Source organism: Bombus huntii, unplaced genomic scaffold (genome assembly GCF_024542735.1).
Source record: "Bombus huntii isolate Logan2020A unplaced genomic scaffold, iyBomHunt1.1 ctg00000072.1, whole genome shotgun sequence".
NCBI lineage: Eukaryota > Metazoa > Arthropoda > Insecta > Hymenoptera > Apidae > Bombus > Bombus huntii.
The window spans coordinates 534,573-554,860 of NW_026099330.1; the positions used below are offsets into that span (position 1 = coordinate 534,573).

The 20,288-nt window shown below is 35.5% G+C and overlaps 2 protein-coding genes across 5 annotated transcripts in view; both read left to right on the top strand.

The window, feature by feature from the left end:
- LOC126876351 (venom serine protease Bi-VSP-like) overlaps window positions 1-10,740 on the top strand; it is a 101,472-nt gene extending 90,732 nt beyond the window's left edge. Inside the window, exons 1-3 of the transcript XR_007694129.1 lie at window positions 9,394-10,136; window positions 10,349-10,444; window positions 10,521-10,740. The gene's annotated coding sequence lies outside the window, so the exon portion shown is untranslated. Of the gene's footprint in view, window positions 10,137-10,348; window positions 10,445-10,520 lie in introns of the transcript that reaches the window.
- Window positions 6,087-20,288, top strand: part of LOC126876350 (venom serine protease Bi-VSP-like) — a 29,549-nt gene continuing 15,347 nt past the window's right edge. Inside the window, exons 1-5 of one of the 4 annotated variants that reach the window (XM_050639198.1) lie at window positions 6,087-6,204; window positions 7,622-7,819; window positions 7,990-8,085; window positions 8,157-8,311; window positions 8,640-8,694. In XM_050639198.1, coding sequence (XP_050495155.1) covers window positions 6,102-6,204; window positions 7,622-7,819; window positions 7,990-8,085; window positions 8,157-8,311; window positions 8,640-8,694 — 607 coding nt within the window. In that variant the 5' untranslated portion in view covers window positions 6,087-6,101. Of the gene's footprint in view, window positions 6,205-7,376; window positions 7,551-7,621; window positions 7,820-7,989; window positions 8,086-8,156; window positions 8,312-8,639; window positions 8,695-20,288 lie in introns of those variants that run through there. The other 3 variants (XM_050639200.1, XM_050639197.1, XM_050639201.1) reach the window with 3 other exon arrangements.

Sequence of the window (20,288 nt, forward strand, 5' to 3'; positions counted from 1 at the left end):
TAAAAAATGAGATAGGATGAAGCTCACTAGTCGGCCTTTGAACTTTCAATAGTGATTCTCTGTAAATGCTTGAAATTGACGCTTGGATTCTTTCCAGATTAACTAGCTTTGCCCCTCCCTCCCTTTATCTATTTTCTTAGATCGACTTAGACTGCCACAACATATTATCTTTCTTCTTTTCTTTTCTTTTCTTTTCTTTTCTTTTCTTTTCTTTTCTTTTCTTTTCTTTTCTTTTTAGTGGTTAGAGATAAATTTTTCATGTCCTGACTGATAGTTATTTAAAAATACGATATCGCGATTGCTCGTCAAATTTTAAGCCAAGATCTTGACGTAATATTACACAAACTAGCCTCGCTATGTGTAAAACAAAAATAATTCATGCCCGTAATAAAACCGCTGAAAACGAGATCGATGTCAATGAAGTTGACAATGAGGTACGTGGTAGTGATAAAAGTCGATTAATCTTTCTTTTCGAAAATTCAGAGATTCATCCGTTACGGGTTCCCTACGTACTCGTACAAAAAAAATACAGGACAGTTAGAAGTACAATTAATTGATCCTAACATCGCCGTACAAGGAGTCCTAATAGACTTCGCGAGCGCAGAGTAGTACGTGATAGAACAAGCGACTTAATTACAGCCAAAAATCATAAAGCCTAGTAATTTACCGTTCGCGAGCCCCGTGTTACTCGTGAAGACGAACAATGGTTCAGATAGATGATAGGTAGATTTTCGAGAACTAAATAAATATACGGTCGCGGATCGGTATCCTTTACCCCTCACTGCGGATCAAGTCGCGAGATTGCAAAAGCGAGATATTTTATTATTCTGGACATGGCCGGTGGGTTTCTCCAAATCCCTATTCATCCTAATTCTAGGAAGTATACAGCATTGATTACCCTCGATGAACAATTTGGATAATAAGTTGTTGTTTTCTTCGAATTCTTTTGTGCCTTTGTTCGATCCATTCTAAGTTGATCTAAGAAAATAGATAAAGGGAGGGAGGGGCAAAGCTAGTTAATCTGGAAAGAATCCAAGCGTCAATTTCAAGCATTTACAGAGAATCAAGCGGGCTGGTTAAGGTCGTGAGTTGAGCAATTATCCCGCGTTAGGTTCAATCAGGTTAGTCCCACGCGAAATTGATCCAACCATGCGAAAACGTGTATTCTGAGTGTATTCTGATTTCTGTTGCAGATACTTTTGGATTGTTTATTTCTTTCCGCTTGTCATCGCAACTTTTTACGAATAACAAACATGTACAGCAGCTTGGCAATTTACATGAAAACGATCATAATTGCGGTCTATATACCGCCAGCCCTTCTTCACATTCTTCAGTTAAAGATTGGTAAGTTGATACTGATTAATTATGCAATCGAAATCCTATATAATGGCTACAAAAAATATTTGCATCATTATTCTCGTTTCCTAATGAATCGCTGTTTTAATCAAGTTTTATATTGCATCAAATTTCTGTAGTTACACGAAAGTACTAAATTATAGAAAACTTGATATACACGGATTTAATTAATTGATAAATTAGTCAATATATAGGCATTATTATTTCACGTGAAATTTTACAACGTCAAAAACCTAACATTCCTGTACGAGCAGTATTAATCACAAATTGTGAGAATGCCTACTGATAAGGAAGAAAGATAATATAGAAAACGCAGACTTATGGAAAGAGAATCCCTGACATTAGACACGAATACGCGATTTCACGAAATATTTTATGGTATATATAAGATAGAGAATATACATAGAGTACATATAAGTATATATAGAGTAAGAATATATATAGAGTATATATAAGTACCAAAAATACATCCTAAGACGTGTATGCGATCTACGCTGTATGGGACGTGTTATAAATGGTTTCCGCTACTCAACCGCATTTGAATTTGTGAACACGATCGAACAATTGACACGAATTATTAATTCCCGTCTCTACTCTAGTAACGATTTGCTTTGGAACGAGGTCGAATCGTTCTGATTCCGCGCATGATTAACAAATAAGTACAGAGGACATCAATTACTTGGATGGCCTTCCTGAAACTTGATCCAGTTTCGAGAAAATGAAAAATTCGTTTCTTCTCTTTGCTTCCCTGTTCCTTCTTTCCTCCTTTTCCCTTTTTACATCGCTTTGTTTTACATCGCAATTTACATTTATTTGTAAAGTTTGAATCTCCTCGATATTGAAGATGTTGAAGCTGCAAGTATGTATTTCATTTTAATCCATTCGAGACCGAGATTTAATTGTAAGACGATACCTAGGTGTCGCTACGATTTGAATGTTTAGTTAGAATGATTCTGTGTTTTACTCTCTCCAGGGTATCCTTTTCATACTTTGATTTTAAATCGATGACAATCTTAAATAGTATGCCTCATATTTTTAAAATATAAAATTATATACTATGTTATTCTATAATGTATTATGTACAGTCATATATATATATATATATAATAATTCTATATTGAAAAAAATATGAAATTAACATGATATATACATTACTACATAAGTTATATATAAAATATGTATACTATACCCTTGCCTACTGACTGATATGAATTTCTTTCGGTCTCGAATGCGTTAAAAGAGAGCGCAAAGAAGGCGAAATTACTTATTGTAATTAGTAAAACGACCTGAGAGGCAGACAGATACAAGAAAGAAGGAATATTATATTAGCGGCATTATCATGTTTTTGCTCTCTTTAAGTCTTTCATCGAGACAGACAATCTACAGGTATTAATCGACCAATTTCTCCAAGCTGATAACTTCGAATTGATGTTTATATATAAGAAGTGTTATGTGTTAATCTGTCTAAATGTTTAAAAGGTGTTATAAATTAAATGTTGTTAAACGATACGTAATTGCCTTTTGATCGTAAATTTTACTATCAAGGGGTCTTTTATGTATGCGTAATCATTGTGAATTATAACAATTTATGTGATCGATATTAAAGGTGTTTAAAAGCATGTAGTTTTTTTCTATATTACTATTCTCCTATATTATTATCCTATATTATTATAGCATTCCTATATTATTATAATATCCAATTACATGTTGATACACAAGATATACAGATTATTATTTATAACGTTTTGGTTTTCTTAATTGAGTCATTCATTTAGTACAAATGATAAGAAATTAGTAATAATTCACAAAAAAAGGATATCGTAGTAGAAATATTATAAAAAAACATTTTCTGTTTTAGTGTAGAGTTACTCCTTCTTACAGACAGTGTCGTACAAATCTGTACGTCTCTGAGAAAATGTAGGTATCTGAGCCCTTACTTCCTCAACAACTTTTAGATCTGATAGAAAAAAGAAACATACGAAGTAATAAGTAATGCTTACTAATAAATTCAACAAATACAGAGGAAGATGGCTAAATCGATAAATTAACGAGACTAAAAATTAATTACATCATGGATCTCTCGCTTTTAATTTTAAGCTGTAAATTACCGATATCGGTGACTGCCATATTCTCTTGAGTTTCCAAATCGTAAAGAATCTTTCCCCAGGGATTGGTCAACTGTGTATGTCCCCATGCGACGTAACTTGCTTAAGGAACACGAGCCGGTGATATGCAGGCAACGTATAATTGATTATCATTCGCTCTGAAACGCTGAAGTAATGACCAGTGCAGTGGTCCAGTGGTCATATTGAATGCCGCTGGATATATCAGCATTTGGCAACCTAACCCAGAGAAGCAGGAAATATGAAGCCACCGAATACCAATTAACTTCGTAGTTGCACGGTTCACATTCCATCATTTCTGAATATGCGAGGACAGTCCTCTTATTGTGCTTTTAATTCTTTTATTTGTTTCATTTTCAGCAAATATACTGGTTTTTTAAATTAAGCTTCTTTTTATACAGAGTTACAGATTATATTAATTTTATATAGAATATATTTAAGAAAGATATTTAATTTTTTGCTAGTTAAGTATTGATCGATTAAGTTACTGTACCTTTGTTCCGATAAATGCGTGCCATTTCCTCGAATCTAATATCATAGCAAATGCCAATACCTATTTTGCAGCCCTTCACATCGAACGTCGTTAGGGAGTTACCAGGACTGAGTGAATCACTCTCTCGAAAAGTAATCTTATTAGGAATGTCGATGTCGAATAGATGTACCTAATAACATAAAAATGTGGTCGCTAATTCTATTGCTGCAACTTTTGTAATTTAATATCAAAGTTACCAACTCCTAAACTTTAATTATTTTTTATTTAATAACTGACAGCGTTTTTATCACTTTCTTTTATTAAAAAATCCTATCATTTAATAATGTTTAAAAAGGAGAAAAAATAAGTATAATAATATTTTAAGTATGTGAAAAATTTATACAACACAAACACATTACAACAAAAATGGGCGTTTCCCGTATCATAACGTATTTTATAAACCGTAAATTATAGAATTGGTTATAGTATACGTATGTACATATGTATATTCCTAAATTATTCCTAGATAGAGTCACTTTCTTCGCCCCAATATTTTCAAATTCAAAGCCATAAAGGAATATATTACTTACCTTTCGGTGTTTTGCTATCAAAGTTCCATCGGGACCCCAAATAGTACAGGTATTGTACAATTTATCGCCCCCTATTTCAGGCATCGTACCACCAACTACATAGATGTTGTTTTCTTTAGCTGCGTTCGATGAAGCAACGCTCGTTTCACCATCAGGAATACTCTCGGCGTATTTTGGAAAGTACTCTGCATTGCAATATTTCAATTAATGAAAAATAACTGTCTTTTGTTCCAACCATAAATTAAATTGAAATGTTTGTCAGTTTTTTATTTTTTAAATTATTAAAATAACTAAGTTTTATATTTCGACTTAATTAAATATGCAATTACTTAGCTAATAGTATATATAATAAATTGTTTCTACAGGTTCAAAATGAAAAATGAATATTTAGAAATATTTAATTACGACAATGCTATTTGTGTTAGCATCAGTGGCTTGTTACTCAACGACTTTGCTAGTACTTTTTCAAACATAAAGTTAGTTTTCAATTAACACTTATACTAGAGGCGGAATTATAAATGCAAAATAATTGATAATACTAATTTATAAGTACCTAATTATTAGTATCTTAAAAAATATATTTATACAAAAATCACGATAATCATGAAAATGGGGAAATCCTATATTCTCGAATCAATTCACAATTTATTTTGCATATTAATTAGATTCCGCGCTCATCAGTACGTACTCACTGGCGACATCGAGAAAATTCCTGTATCGGCAATTCCTCGTACGACCAGAGGATCGGAAATATCAAAGGATATTATGGCGCAGCGCGAGTGGAGAAACAGAAACATATGAGCTTAACACCGTAATACTCTTATCATAGAAATAGAAGCAGTCCTCAATTCCCGCCCTCTAACTTCTATCTCCACCGATCCAAATGATCTCCTAGCCCTCACTCCCGGACATTTCCTCATTGGCGATTCATTAATGTGCTTACGTGATCGAGATTTCAGGGACATTCCATCGAACCGACTCTCCAAATGGCAGCATATCCAACAGCTTAAACAACATTTTTGGAACCGCTGGCATAAGGAGTATTTGAACGAGCTAACCAACCGCAATAAATGGAGCAAGGGTGGACACAGCATCCAAAAGGGCACAATCGTCATCCTCAGAGAGGACAACGTTCCCTCCATGCATTGGCCTCTGGGCCGAGTTATCAAGATTCATCCAGGCGCCGATGGTGTCATCCGGACAGCTACAGTTCAGACGGCAAAGAGCATTTTGGATCGGGGCGTCAAAAGGCTTGTCCCACTGCCAATTCAACCCGATCTCGAGAAACCCGAACAACTAGCCACCGAGACGAAATAAGATGGGAACTTCAACCACACCTCCCTAGTTTGATCGGTACCCTCTCAACGGGGGGAGAATGTTACGCCATGCGGCTTACCATAGGTCATATTCTTAACTATCGATCGCGGCACTATAATGTCGCAGACGGATCGTCGTGTCTGCCCGGCAAACAAACATTGTAGTGGCAAGCGCATGGTTCATTAAGCAGGGCGACTTCCAGAAACGTTGACTCGTGGCCCGTATTTTACCTCGCGTAAAAGAATGTGGCGTGATCCGAACGTAGTGGGGGTCGCCTTCCAGAAAAAACGAAAAAAATCGAAAGGCGTTCAGAACTTTTCGAGATGTCGAACCGTCAACACATGTGGTATGTCGCGCATTACTTATCAACCAAAACGCAGTTACATTTTTTTTGTTCCATTTATATCTTTCTAGTTAATAAGTTGTTGAAATAAACATTAATTTATTTGTGTTAATTCTGTGGAATTTCGTTGAACTACCCTTATTATCATAATCGAAATAAGGGGATCGATCAGTTCGTGGCGTCGATTATTTAATCGTAACGGGAACTTACAACTCTCGTTGACGTGCTATCTCGCGATCGCGTCTCTCCGCGAACGGTCGAAACAAAATGATTCACTAAAAACTGTCCTGAATTCCTAAGAATTTATTTACCGCAAAACTGACAAAGTGTTTATTTAAAACATGAGGTTGAAGGTAGTCCTTTTCTTTCATTTCATTCATTTTCATTTTCTTTCTTAAGTATGGCTAACACAATATCTAATCAATTAAAATTTTATATTTTCACGTGAAAAGTTTCTTTAGATAATTATTATCAACATGATGACTAACTCTTACGGATTAATACGTGTCTGTAGGGCAATCCGGTGGACTTGATCGGCCTTTTACTTCGAAAGTTGAGTAATCGGTGTCGCTTTCTTACGCATCTTTGAACTGTATAAATGTTTTAAAATTGTTTGATCCAGAATGTACCACACCGGACAATCAAGAAGGCAGGTGCCTTGACTACAGAAAATGTAAACCTCTGCAAGAAATATGGCAGATACAGTACCGTACAGCCACCGATTTTTATAGACGATCAGTGTGCAGATACCAGGGCAATGTTACGATCGTTTGCTGTCCGAACGATCCAAACAAAGAGAAGAGAGAAATTTTAATAAAAACTGTGTATAAGTATAAGGCTTTGCGACCACCATACTGTGGTTTTAGCAACGTCTCTCATACCAGGGTGGTCGATGGTAAACCAGCTGAACTTGGTACGTTTTATGTCTTTCTTTCCGATTAATAATAAGCCATTTACTGCAAAGAATGAACTTTAAAGGCATTAAACAGCACATCAATGTACATTTCAATTAGACTAAATAATAATGCTATGATTTTATCGGTAGTAACTTTACTTATTAACTTGAATTATTTCTTTCTTTTACTTCATGTTAGGAAGAGTATCTTTTTGCTTGAAATAAAAAATTGATATAGGAGTAATAATATGGATAGAGATCAAAAACTGTTAGGGCAGAAATTACACGTTTGAACTTTATAGTTCAGTATAGTTCAAATAGAAATTATATAGAATTATTTAATAATTTGTATTCCACTGGAATAAAAATTTAATTTCTGTCTTTATCAAATCTCTATTTCAGAGTATTTGTACGTATGTACTTATCGTCTGCTGTATGATCGAATATCGAATAGGTAATAATCGTTGTTACCCGTTATGTGAGAAAAAATTATGTATATTCACAACTATGACTATTGCATTTTAGGCGCTTGGCCATGGATCGCTGCATTAGGTTTTCGTAATCCCCGAAACCCAGACAAACCACTATGGAAGTGCGGAGGTTCCCTGATATCGGCTAGGCATGTTTTGACCGCAGCACATTGTGCACATATGGATGGAATAGAAAACATACACAATCATAATATTGTCATTCTTAGATTGGTGGAGGAGGTGCCATTTTCGAGTAAGTCCTCAAATATATATATATATATATATGCTATTGAGTATTACTGAAGTATCATATCCTGAAATTTCTTACTGTACACATATATTGTGTCATAAAGCGTGTATAATTCTTTCTCATACTTTTGGTCATTCGTTTCCTGCATTTTCATTTATTTTTTTATTTTTCAGGGTACGTATATCCCATTTGTACGAAAGAGCCCCTACGAAAGAGCAACTTCGTCGGCTATAACCCCCTTGTTGCTGGATGGGGAGCATTAAGATATAGTAAGTGATATCAATTTTATAATAAAATTAAATAGTTCCAGTCTTAAATATCTTTCTTATTTTCTTCGTAGGACGACCACGACGTAATGCATTAATGGAAGTACAAATGCCAGTGATTAAGAACGCCGAATGCAAAATAGCTTATTCCAAATTTCCTAATGCACCTGATATCACTGATGGTATAATATGCGCCGAACATGCTCAGGGTGGAGAGGATTCTTGTACGGTAATTAAGTTACAGAGTTACTACAAACTATACGGTATCTGAAGACACGTCGATTCGAATTAACATCAAATCGACGTCTTAAACATTAAAAATAATAGATAAACACAATTTAATAGTTTTGCCCACTTCTCACACCTCGTTATGGTATTTAATCTAATTTCCTTCTAATCTTAGTTTTGCTCAAAATACATATAACATGTACGTTATAAATTGGAGTATTTCAATACACAAATCAATAGAAGATTATTACTGTATATAAGTATAATTTCAATACAATTCGATCGATATATTTCAGTATCTTTGATTAAAAATTTAACGATCCTTTCAGGCTGACCGCGGCGGACCACTGCTGATACAACATGAATTAACCTCGTATTTAATAGGTATTGTGTCTTATGCTTATAAGTGCGGCACAGCTGGGTATCCCAGCGTTTACACTAGGGTCACATCGTACCTTGACTTCATTCTCCAAGCGATGCAATAATATGATATTACTGTTCCATAAATATCATTGTGTAAAAAACGTAAAGTTGGATTTTCTTATTGTGGAGATAAGAAACAGCTCAAATTTACATTGTTTTGTACGTTACAAATTATAGGCTTAAAATGTACGAAATGTAACTTTGAAACGACACTAATTTTTTACGCACGATAAACCTCCACGACTTAGGTATGTAAAGATGATAAACGTATATTAATTCTATAAATTTGGTAATAATAAACCAACTTTCTGAGAAGTTCTGTAAATTTCGTTTCTGTTGTATCAAGAGAATAATGGAATATTCCACTTAGATCGTATACTTCTTGTACGTACGTACAAAATTTTCCGGCTAATCTAAAACACTTCATAAGATAGAGAGCTTCTGGAAATTCGGACACAGAGAGTGCATAAAATACAAGATAAGTCTCGTGTCTTTCAAAATTATTTTTTATTCGCTAAAAACGTCCTGTGTACTCATGCAATCACATGCAACCTCGAAACTTCACTTATTTTTTATCACTTTCCAATTCAATACACAGTTTCAGCATTTTTGACTATATGTAAGAGAAATTTCCATTCAGCCAAAGGTGTACTTACAGATTATAGATTCCTATACGACTCTCAGTAAAAATTTATCCGCACTCCAGATAGTTAAAACTTCTGTCGACCGTATTGATCCATCTGCACTCTTCGTATGACGTCAATATCTGTTCAGTGCTGCTGCGCAGGTTTCTTTGTGTTACGTCAATTCGTTTGTGACCGTTGCGCGAGTAATGGCGCTTTGCAATGGTGATTTGCAGGAAAACAGTGCAGGATGCTGTGATTCGTTTCTTGTGGTCGGAGGTTATGTTTGATGCCTATATTTATCAAAGATTTAATGCACATTATGGAGAAAGTGTTTTGTCACGAAGTGTGTTTGAATGGGCACAAAAGTTCAAAGAAGATCGCACGAGTGTTATGAAAAAACAGCTGGACGCCCGTCCACATCCACGATGACAACATTGAACGTGCTCATGAACTTATGCTCTATGGAATAGACGAGTGACACTGGATAATGTGGCAAATCATTTGCAAATCAGCCACGGCTCTGCTTATGCAATAGTGCACGACAGATTTGGATTTTAAAAAGTTTGTGCGAGATGGATGCCGAAAAAGCTGATGAAAAGGTGAAGACGACGATGCATTCGTGGTTCGCAGCTCAGCCCAAAACATTTTTTAATGAGAAAATACAAAGGTCCTTCGGCAAATGGACAAAGTGTATACAGAAATCGAGTGATTATGTCAAAAAATGATGTATGTCTTTTTTGACAATTGCTTAAAATAAATTCTACACCGACAGAGCGGGTAACTTTTTACTCACCCTCGTAAGACACTTAAATTTCCAATCTATTATGATGAATAAAAGAGCTTATACTATTAAATCTAATTGTATTTTGTTGCATGAGAGTACACGTGTATGTGATGTACATTACCTTTATATCCCCTTGAACGCTTCAATATTGCGCATATATACTATATTTTGTACAGCTTCTATAAAATTTCGTATGTTTGTTTAGGCTGTTAATCTAGAGGCTGGAGTACAAAGAAGTGGCACAATGATGTGGGCTGATGACATTTATAATTATCAAGGAATCACCCCTACATTCGCTCAGGTATATATCGTTGACTATAACGTATTTAACATATATGATTGTTAGAATATTAATAATTAATTTTTAATTCTATCAGAATTTTAATGAAACTGTCCCTTGGGAAGGAAGAACTGATACCTTGATATCACGGTTTGTACATCCTATATATACGACAAATTTTAGAACATTATATAACGAAGAACCAGATCGTCGTGGCCATGTGATGTGAATAAAAGGACTTGAATTTGATGATATTTTTATAATGTTAGATAACATAACTAAGTATCTTCACAGTAAGATAGGATGACATGGTTTACATGATCTTAATGTTGTTCACTCGAGTGATGATATTATAAGGAAAAGCGTAATATCACAGGTAGGATGATTCATAATTTAGAACTACTAACTCATGTATGTATTAAAAATTAAAGAAATATATTAAATTTTATAGGATATTTATGTTTAGTAACCAGTAATTCAGAGATTGGTATTCATGGTTACTATAACGAGGCTGTAGAAACGCACCCTTTCTTCTTTGCAAATGGTCCTGTATTTATGTCTAAGCCGAAACTGGAACCTCTGAATAATTTAGATTTATTCTTGTTATTTTCTAAAATACTTATCTACAGTATACCATAAGGAATGATACCGTATCGCACCTAATCAAGTGCCTTAAGAAACATCAACAGGATATCACAGTAAGTAATCCCTTATCGACAGATATGTAAGTAAAAGTTATGTGTCATTGTTATACACAATTATGTGTTAGTGTTATACACAGTTATTTATCATTTTCTATTAATTCAGTTGTAGCCACTACAATATCTATGACACTGGTAGTAATTATAAGAACAATAATGATGTTCTATAAGAGGAAATGATGATTAGGAACAAAAACTTACAGGTAAGTCAAAGTATATGTTATTTGCCATTTGAAAAGAAAGTTACTAACTTGGAATTTTTTGATAAATAATAATTGTGCAAAATATATTGGATTTCAAATTTGTCAAAAATTGATATTTAAGAAGCATTGTAATAATATAACATTAATATTTTGATTTTTCAGAAGATATCATGCGGTGGATGGATAATATGCAAAAAATATTAAGCAGTATATGAATTTTCCTATTGCGTAGAGATAACAAAATGAATTTTAAAAAATGTCGACACGGTAATAAGAAATAGCATCATGACAAAGAATATATAAAGACAGTTTCATTTTTTATAAATAAAAATTTGTTGTTCCAGATTTTGAAATACAGTGAAACGTTTAATTAGTATCTTAATATCTTTAAATAATTATTATTTTAGAATCAATTGTAATTGTATCATACGTACTTTTGAATTCGTGCAAGAACATATGTAATTTTGAAGTAGTTATTATTAGGAAACTGTTAGACGCGAACAGTATGCGAAAAGTTAGTATGCAGTGTAATAATTATCAATCAAAACACAAGAATTAAATTCTTGAGGAAAAAATTTCCGGAATTTCTTATTTACATGATTATAGAGAAATCCATAATAAAAAGGAGCTGCTTTCTAATACTTCGCTTCCTTGTAATGCCTACGTTAACAATAACGAGGTTCGACTTTTTGTTTTTAGAGGGATACTGGAAAATTTGAAAGTACAGTACCATTGGGAAGAAAATCACGATATTGAAAACGATATTTGCAAGTAAATTTCCAAAAAATCTGTTTTCAAATTTTCGCTTTCTATTTCACATTAAAAGAAAGGGAGGGCTGCCTTCTTTTTCTGCAAGACAAAACAAACATTCTGAATCTCGTATCAATGAATGATGTCAATAAGTTATTTTTCTTTTCAGATTGAACAATATTCCAGATTTATTCATAATTTCATACTACGCGAAGAATAGACTTTCATAGGTATATAAAGGAAATATTAAGTATAGGAAAACTCTTTTTCGTTGTAGGTGACATATGCTTCACGGTTGAACACATGTATTTTTGAACACATATAAATGAAAAAGTACTCTTATGGAGAAAAAGAATTGATACCTTCGATTGACATTAGATAATGTATATAAACTTATGAACAATCACTATCACTATCAGTTTGTATTTTAGGTGCACACGCAGATTTGTTGGAGTTCTTATAAAATGTACTTCCTGTACGAACGTTTTATTCTTCCAAATTTTACGATACTATGTCTCATATGATAACTATATGGATTAAACGTAATATAAATGATCCGAAAATAGACTCGAACGACATTAATTGTCTTTCTATTTATACCAATATCGAAAATACAAGTAAAGCTGGAGCAATAGTATGCAAGAATGGACTATTTATTATTTTAAACCAAATCATAGCATATTCAGAATGCACAGTATTATCATGAAATGTAAATGAATCAGTTGTAAACGAACGATTTTACTGTAAAATCGTTGCCGCCTTTTTTTCATCTGAAATATAGCAGCAATGAGTACATTCTTTTAATATATAATAAAACGAGATATCTTTATAAAGTTACATATGTCATCACTGGTAACTGTTATCTCGTATGACACCAAATATACCGTTAGTATGGAATGATATTTTTATGAAGATATACTTTAATGATAGATTTTATGAATGAAACGTTATATAAGAAAAATTATCTCTTGTTATTCTATGAAGTGTAGTAGCTAATGAAGATTAATTTTACGAAGTATTAGAGCAAAAGAGAATTAAAAAATTAAAAAGATCTAAATAAGATTGTTCGTGTGGCTTAATTATCTCAATTCTGGTACACCACTTGTTACATTCTAACTAATTAGCGCTAAACAATAACTTGCAAATATTAAAGATATTAACACCTAAAGGTTTTCAGGAAATTTTATAATATTTGATTATTGTATATCTAGTCATTGATTGATAAAATTTCTTGTATAAGCATAGATCGAGGTTGACGTCATACGCAGATTGCATATCATTGACAGGTATCGTTTTAATTTATTTTATGGCTAGAATCGTTTGAATATTATACGAATAATTATTTCCATTCGAACGATTAATAAATCACGTACCTATAAAAGATATATTACGAAAAAGAGGTGACGAAACAAAAAAATATTGGAAATTCCGTTGTCATTAGATCAATTACTTTTGCAATGATTTTTATTTCCATGTAATTACATATGAAATGGGTAATTCATTAACATCTCCTCGAATCGAATATAATTCGTTACACTTCACAACGATTCAAATAATGGACGGGAAATATATAATAACTTTCCTGTCCTTGCGTTAAAATAGTACTGTACAAATCAGATGATACAACCTAACCCCAACCTAACCCCAAAAAACCCAATTACATCCACATTGCATGACAGCACACTTGCAATGGATTTTTGTGATTTCAATGTCACAGACAATGACACAACTAATCAGAACACGTTCGAGGCTATAGACATTGAAATTACCGCGTGTTTAATACGTTTAAAGCATAAATCTAAATTTCACGCGATTATTTCTTTGTACATTGTGAAACTCTTAAATTATCTTAATCGAATAAATAATCCTAATGTAATAAAACATCTTGAAATAGACCTAGATATCTGAAACAGAAACTCGAAGGATAAGAAATCCTAAAAGGTACTAATCCTAAAATAACAAACTCCTAAATAATAAACAAGTGATAAAACCTGTTATAAATAATAAACCTTACCTGGAATAATCAAATCCTAACTAATCGAAAATAAAATAAGGCAAGCAATTCTTAATCTTTCAAGTAATTTTTCCGAAAACACAGAAAGATAGAGAAATTAAAAAGACGCAGCACAAATTGCAGCACAATGAAAGTTTCGGAGCGATGAATACGATCGTATTAAACTAAATAATTTTCAAAAGTGAAATTACACTGAAACGTATATCGATGATATTTGTCATTTCTACGATCTGTTTCGCTTGATCGTGCTTCTTTTCTGATGTAAATTCAATTTATAATACGAACTAAGTTTCCTTTATTATTATTAGTCCTGCGTCTTTTTAATTCGTCACTTCTTTTATTTCAGAACAATGACGGGCTCCAAGATGCTGTTCGGATGTTTGGCGTTAATTGCTTTTCTGCATCCATTAGTTCACGTTTGTACTTCGAGTAGTACAGCTCAAGGTTTGTACTTCGAGTTGTCTTTTTCCATGCACTTCAAATTCCAATACGATCTGGTCACGTGGCCTTCGTACAATTTCGAAATTTTACCTGTTTGGTAATCGTCAATGAAAAAAGAAGTTATGCGTGACCTCAACACATTGAAACAATTTTTATGATTTTTTATTTGCCGGTTGGTCAGCAAGTTAATGGAAAAATTTCACTTAACTATTCGCGTTAATCTCTTCGGTTTAACTTTTGGGAAATGCTTCGTTAGCTTCGGGAATATTCCAACGATTCGTTTTACGTACAAAATAAGCATGATAAATATTACATCACGGTAATGTAATATCGGAATATATTAAAGGTGTAATTTTGTTCGATTAATTATAATTTATTAATAATGGATTGAAAATACAGATATTAGTTAGACAGAGAAACGATGTTTGATTAACAGGAAAACTAAATGCAACGCTCGTATTTACAACAAATAACTTGACAACTATTTGGTAACTCTCTCTCTCTCTCTCTCTCTCTCTCTCTCTCTCTCTCTCTCTCTCACTAGCAACTCTAACACTCGACAACACTCGCAACTCAATTCTAACGACTCTATGCTTCGACGTCTCGATCAACTCTGATTCTCGCAACACGCACACTTTTCGATTCGCCTTGAATAGCGAAACCGTCCTTCTTCTAACGTTGTCTATTGTTTCCCTCATACCTATGTAAGAACTACCAACTACGTGCCTTTAGTCACGTAGGCACTCTTAAATGTAAACGAACCACAGAAACACGACGTACACGGTTTTTCTATTTTCAGCCGATCTCCAATCAAAGCTATTCTACGATATTACAATCGGCCTTTCCTGACAATCACATCTGCCCTCAGATGTGCTCATCATCGCCGCTCGCACTTACATCACTATCGTCAGCATTCCACCATTTCATGTGATCGGCTGCCGTGGAAGTTGTACGTGGCCCTTCGTGCTCCCCCTCTCGCTGCACTATGCATCGGTCATTTCGCAGGACTTTTATCACCCGATACGGTCCAAGAAACTTCGGATGCAGCTTTAGCCCGGGACCCCTCTGCATCCTCTCGATTGCCACTAGATCTCCCGTCCTGTATGCTGTCGCCTTCTTGCGTCTCCTGTTATACGCCCGCTTGTTTCGGATTTGGATCTCCTCAATCCGTCTCTTTGCGTCCGCACGCAGCTGATCTCGTTCCTCTTGGAACACCGCGGCCTGTTCGTCCTCGATGCTACTGCTCCTCTTTCGCTCTTCCTCTATCTTCCTCTCCGTTGTTTGTTTACCCATTTCACTCTTGTCAGGGGCTTTGATCGTCGTGGCAGCATCGTGACATTTTCGTAGGCTCGGTTCGTACATGGAAGACGTTAACAACTTACCATCTACCGAGACTATGATCTCTTCTTTTTCGAAGGTCTTCACGTTCATCGTGTCCTCGACAATCCCATCGTCGTCCTCGTCATCCACATCCTCTGTATATCGATATTATTGGAGGGATTCCGCACGTGCGACTTCCCTTGTCTTTTCGTTCGCCTTGCATTCACTCTCTTCGAGTCTATCCGAAAACTTGAAACAACCCTCACATCCGCAACGCTATCCTTCTCAGTAAATTCGCAAATATCATCAACAACATCCTGTTGCTGTTGTTTAGCCAGATTCTTCCTCCTCGTGATGTTCGCTAAGTCCTCCTGCTGGCCGCAAGAATCCGACGAGGACACCATCTCGTGGTCCACTTTACCAATCACCACGTGTCTTGCCACTATTCTCCGTTCCTCCGACACTTGCTGCACAGCTGCCCGATACTTCTTCAAAACTTCTGCTAACTCTTCTTTATTTTCTTCCAATTGCGACAGTAGCTCAGTTCGTTCGCGACTAGCTACATTAACACGATCTTCTGCTTCGGAACGTTGCCGCAGTACTTCCTGCAACGAAGCCTGCGTCTCATTCGGTTCTTGCTCCAGTGCCTGTTTCGCTTTAACTGCAACTGCTCTAGCGCATTCTGCATCTTCTAACTGGTTCTTCAGCTGTCGTAAAGCTGCTTTACCCGTCGAGTCACCTTTCGATCTCTCCAGCATCGTTTGAGCGTCTCTTAGCAATGCTTTGGTTCTCTTCAAATCTCTTTTTAGCCTATGTTGCATGTCCTTAACGTGTGACAAATCTATCTCACTCGCCTGTGTCTCTACATCTATCTTGAGGACTTCCGGACACTCATCGGGATTTTCGTCCTTTATTCTACTAATAAAAGATTCTCCCCCTTTTATACTTATTTCAACAGTGTCCAAAAAGTCTGCGCCAATAATAAGCGAATGTTGCATCACTGTGTCTGGAACTACGTGTATGGTTATACAGTACGACTCATTGTCTATAATAATGTTCGTGGAAAATTTCCCGAGCGTAAAATTCCTTCCGGAACCGACACCGCCAAATCCAACGATTTCCCGACTTAATCTGGGCGCTCCGATTTTCACATGCTGATCTGCTCGCATTAGAGTCAGCTCACTACCGGTGTCTATCAACGCGCTCAATTTGAAATTTTCCATCTTAACATCCTTACCACGCCTTGTTTGTAACGACCGAAACACGCTGTAAACTTTTTTTGAGGGCTCACCCAAATTGTCGCAACTTGATGCGATGTGTCCGTACTCCCTACATTTGAAGCAATTGTAGCATCGCGTCTTCCTCGCATCTCCAGATCGACCGGGTTCCTTGTTCCTCTCGGTTTCGGACAGCTTCGCCACCGGCTTTACCCTGTTACTCTTCGGCTCCTCAAATTTCGTCCTCATCTCCATATCTCTTTTTATCGCTTCGTAGCGCCTGAAACGCTCTTTTAATTGCTCGATATTCCTGGCTCCGTATAGCACAGTCTTGTTCGCGACCTCGTCGGGAATGCCTTGAATAATGTAGTCTATCAAGGATTGCGTATCAACCCTTCCTTGTTTTGCAATCCCGCACATGTGATACATATATTGTTGCAGACTCTCATCTGCTTTCTTCTTTCTATGGGATAACTCGCCATGTATCTGTTGGTCGCTTACTACATTTTCAAACTCATTCCTCAACGCCTTTTTTAGCTTTGCCCAGGACTTCGCGCATCGTTTTTGTCGTACGAAGGCCTCAGCGGAGCCTGCGAGTAATTTCTTAGCATAGGCCACCATGTGGGCGTCTGACCAACCCCACACTTCTGCCATTTCCTCGAAGTCTTCCACCCACTGATTTACCCTCAGCAGATCATCCCCGCTGAATTTCTCTAATGAGTCTTCCACGTCTTTAAGACTCAACATCGAACCGACGCATACCTTCTGCTGCTACTCATCGCGGTCCTGATACACCGCTCGCGTGCCTCTCCTGTATTCTCGCGCGCCTTGTTTATCGTCCTCGCCTTCACTTTCGTCGGAGCTCTCTTCTTCCGACGATACATCGTCTCCTTCTAGGGCCGCCTGTAGCCGCGCGCGTAGTTCGGATTTTCTTCCCGTTACCTTCAACCCCAAGCTAACGAGACGCGCTCTCAGCTCTTTCGTCCTCAGCTTCTCGAGGTCTTCCTCTCCCTCTTGACTGCGTTCGGCTCTCTGCTTGCTTCTTAGATCTCGCTGGTTTGTTGGTTCTTCGCCACGCTTCGAATCCTTAGGAGTAGATCGACCAGGTTTGCACGCTCTGTTCAACCTGGCAACCAGCACTGATCTCGCACCGGATATAGGCAGATTCATCTGTGCGAGCTTACTCCTCAGCTCCTCCAGCGTCAAATCCTCTTCACCCGACAATCGTTCGTCTTCAACGTTTGCCATTTTATTCTATTCTTTTCTACTCCCGCAGAAATAGCTCCGTTAAATCGTATCGTTTCTCTGTCTTATTCAATCCCGGACGAGCCCCCACTTGTAATATCGGAATATATTAATAATGGATTGAAAATACAGATATTAGTTAGACAGAGAAACGATGTTTGATTAACAGGAAAACTAAATGCAACGCTCGTATTTACAACAAATAACTTGACAACTATTTGGTAACTCTCTCTCTCTCTCTCTCTCTCTCTCTCTCTCACTAGCAACTCTAACACTCGACAACACTCGCAACTCAATTCTAACGACTCTATGCTTCGACGTCTCGATCAACTCTGATTCTCGCAACACGCACACTTTTCGATTCGCCTTGGATAGCGAAACCGTCCTTCTTCTAACGCGTTTTTAATACGCGATGGCGCTATCACTTTCTAAAAGCGTCGTCTTTACATTTCCGATGGCCACGGGCACACCCGACTGCCAGATATACAATGTATTATAAGAGTATCATTACCATACTTTTCATGAAAAGAGCAATTTTTCTTGATAACTATACTCTGTAACATAGATTGAAGTCGCTGATTTGATCCCTCTGATATCGTTGTCTTATGAGAGTCTCGCCTGGTCTTGATTGGTTCTGTTGACTCTTATCGTTGTGAAAAATCGATTCGTTGTGTACCTTTTTTGTATAGAGAATTATTTTGTGGTAGAATATAATGTTGTAATATTTGTGGTCTTTACTTTACTAATTTTGTCACTGTGCCGCTCTTTGGTTCGTTGAGCGATTCATATTCCGCATATATTCCGTACTTGCTTCGCTTGGTACTTTTATAATTTTCGCAGTTACAATAAAAAATTTAATTCTTAACAGATTAAAGATTTAACCTCTTGCTTTATAGTGTACAATAATTTTTTTTTTTTTTTTTTTGTATAGGTTATGTGATCCATAGTTTGAGTAAGTAGTACATATATATATACATATATATATATGTGTGTGTATATATATATATATATATATATATATATATATATATATATATATATATATATATATATATATATATATATATATATATATATATATATATATTTAAGATTAATATTTTATCAGTTTCTGTTCGTAACAACATCGAAGTAGTCAATAAGTTTGAAGAGTATAATTAAGGAAGTTATGAAGCAAGAGGTTAAGAACAAATTCTGAAAGAGGTTATGTACAACTCAGTAGTACTGCTTTACATTACTTTGCGAATTACTTTTCAAGCATAAAAATAGTTTAACAGCCACTTATAGTTACTTCCTTACCATTACATTCATTAAATTCGTTTGATTTTGTAAACAAAATAACCACGCTGACCAGTCTCTTATTTAAAATAGAATTATTTTGTCATATATCCAACAGTTTACTTTCTCTTCGCTTTGTCTCGTATTACGACTTTATAACGGTGTTTCTTTAAACTTTAAACGATCGTAATAAATGTATTTACGGACGATGACTGATATCTGGTCTGTCTTAAAGTTGCAACTAATTAGTGCCCCGTTACTTTGGACGTTATGAAATGTTGTATAACCAAAGACTTATCTTCTCTTTTGGTAGTTGCATAAGAGAAGACTGAGCCGTTGAAACGCTCGAATAGATTAGCTGATTCGCTTAACGTATTTTTACTTCCGACGAGCTAAACACAAGAGCAGAAAGCACATAAGGAATAATACAGAAACGTCAAACGTATACAGAAATATATTTCGTAAAAGCATTAGTACGTAACATGTCTTTATAATTCTATTTATGTATAGTAAAATGGCTTGTATCCATTTTCATGAATTATAACTGACATTTCAAAGCATTCATGTAGATATGTAACTCTCGTTAATTAATAATTTAACAATGCGTCATGAAACGTATCATTTTCGTTTCTTCCTTTGTTTCGTTATACACAGGAACGAATTTGTAAATAAAGATGTATAATCAACGATAACATA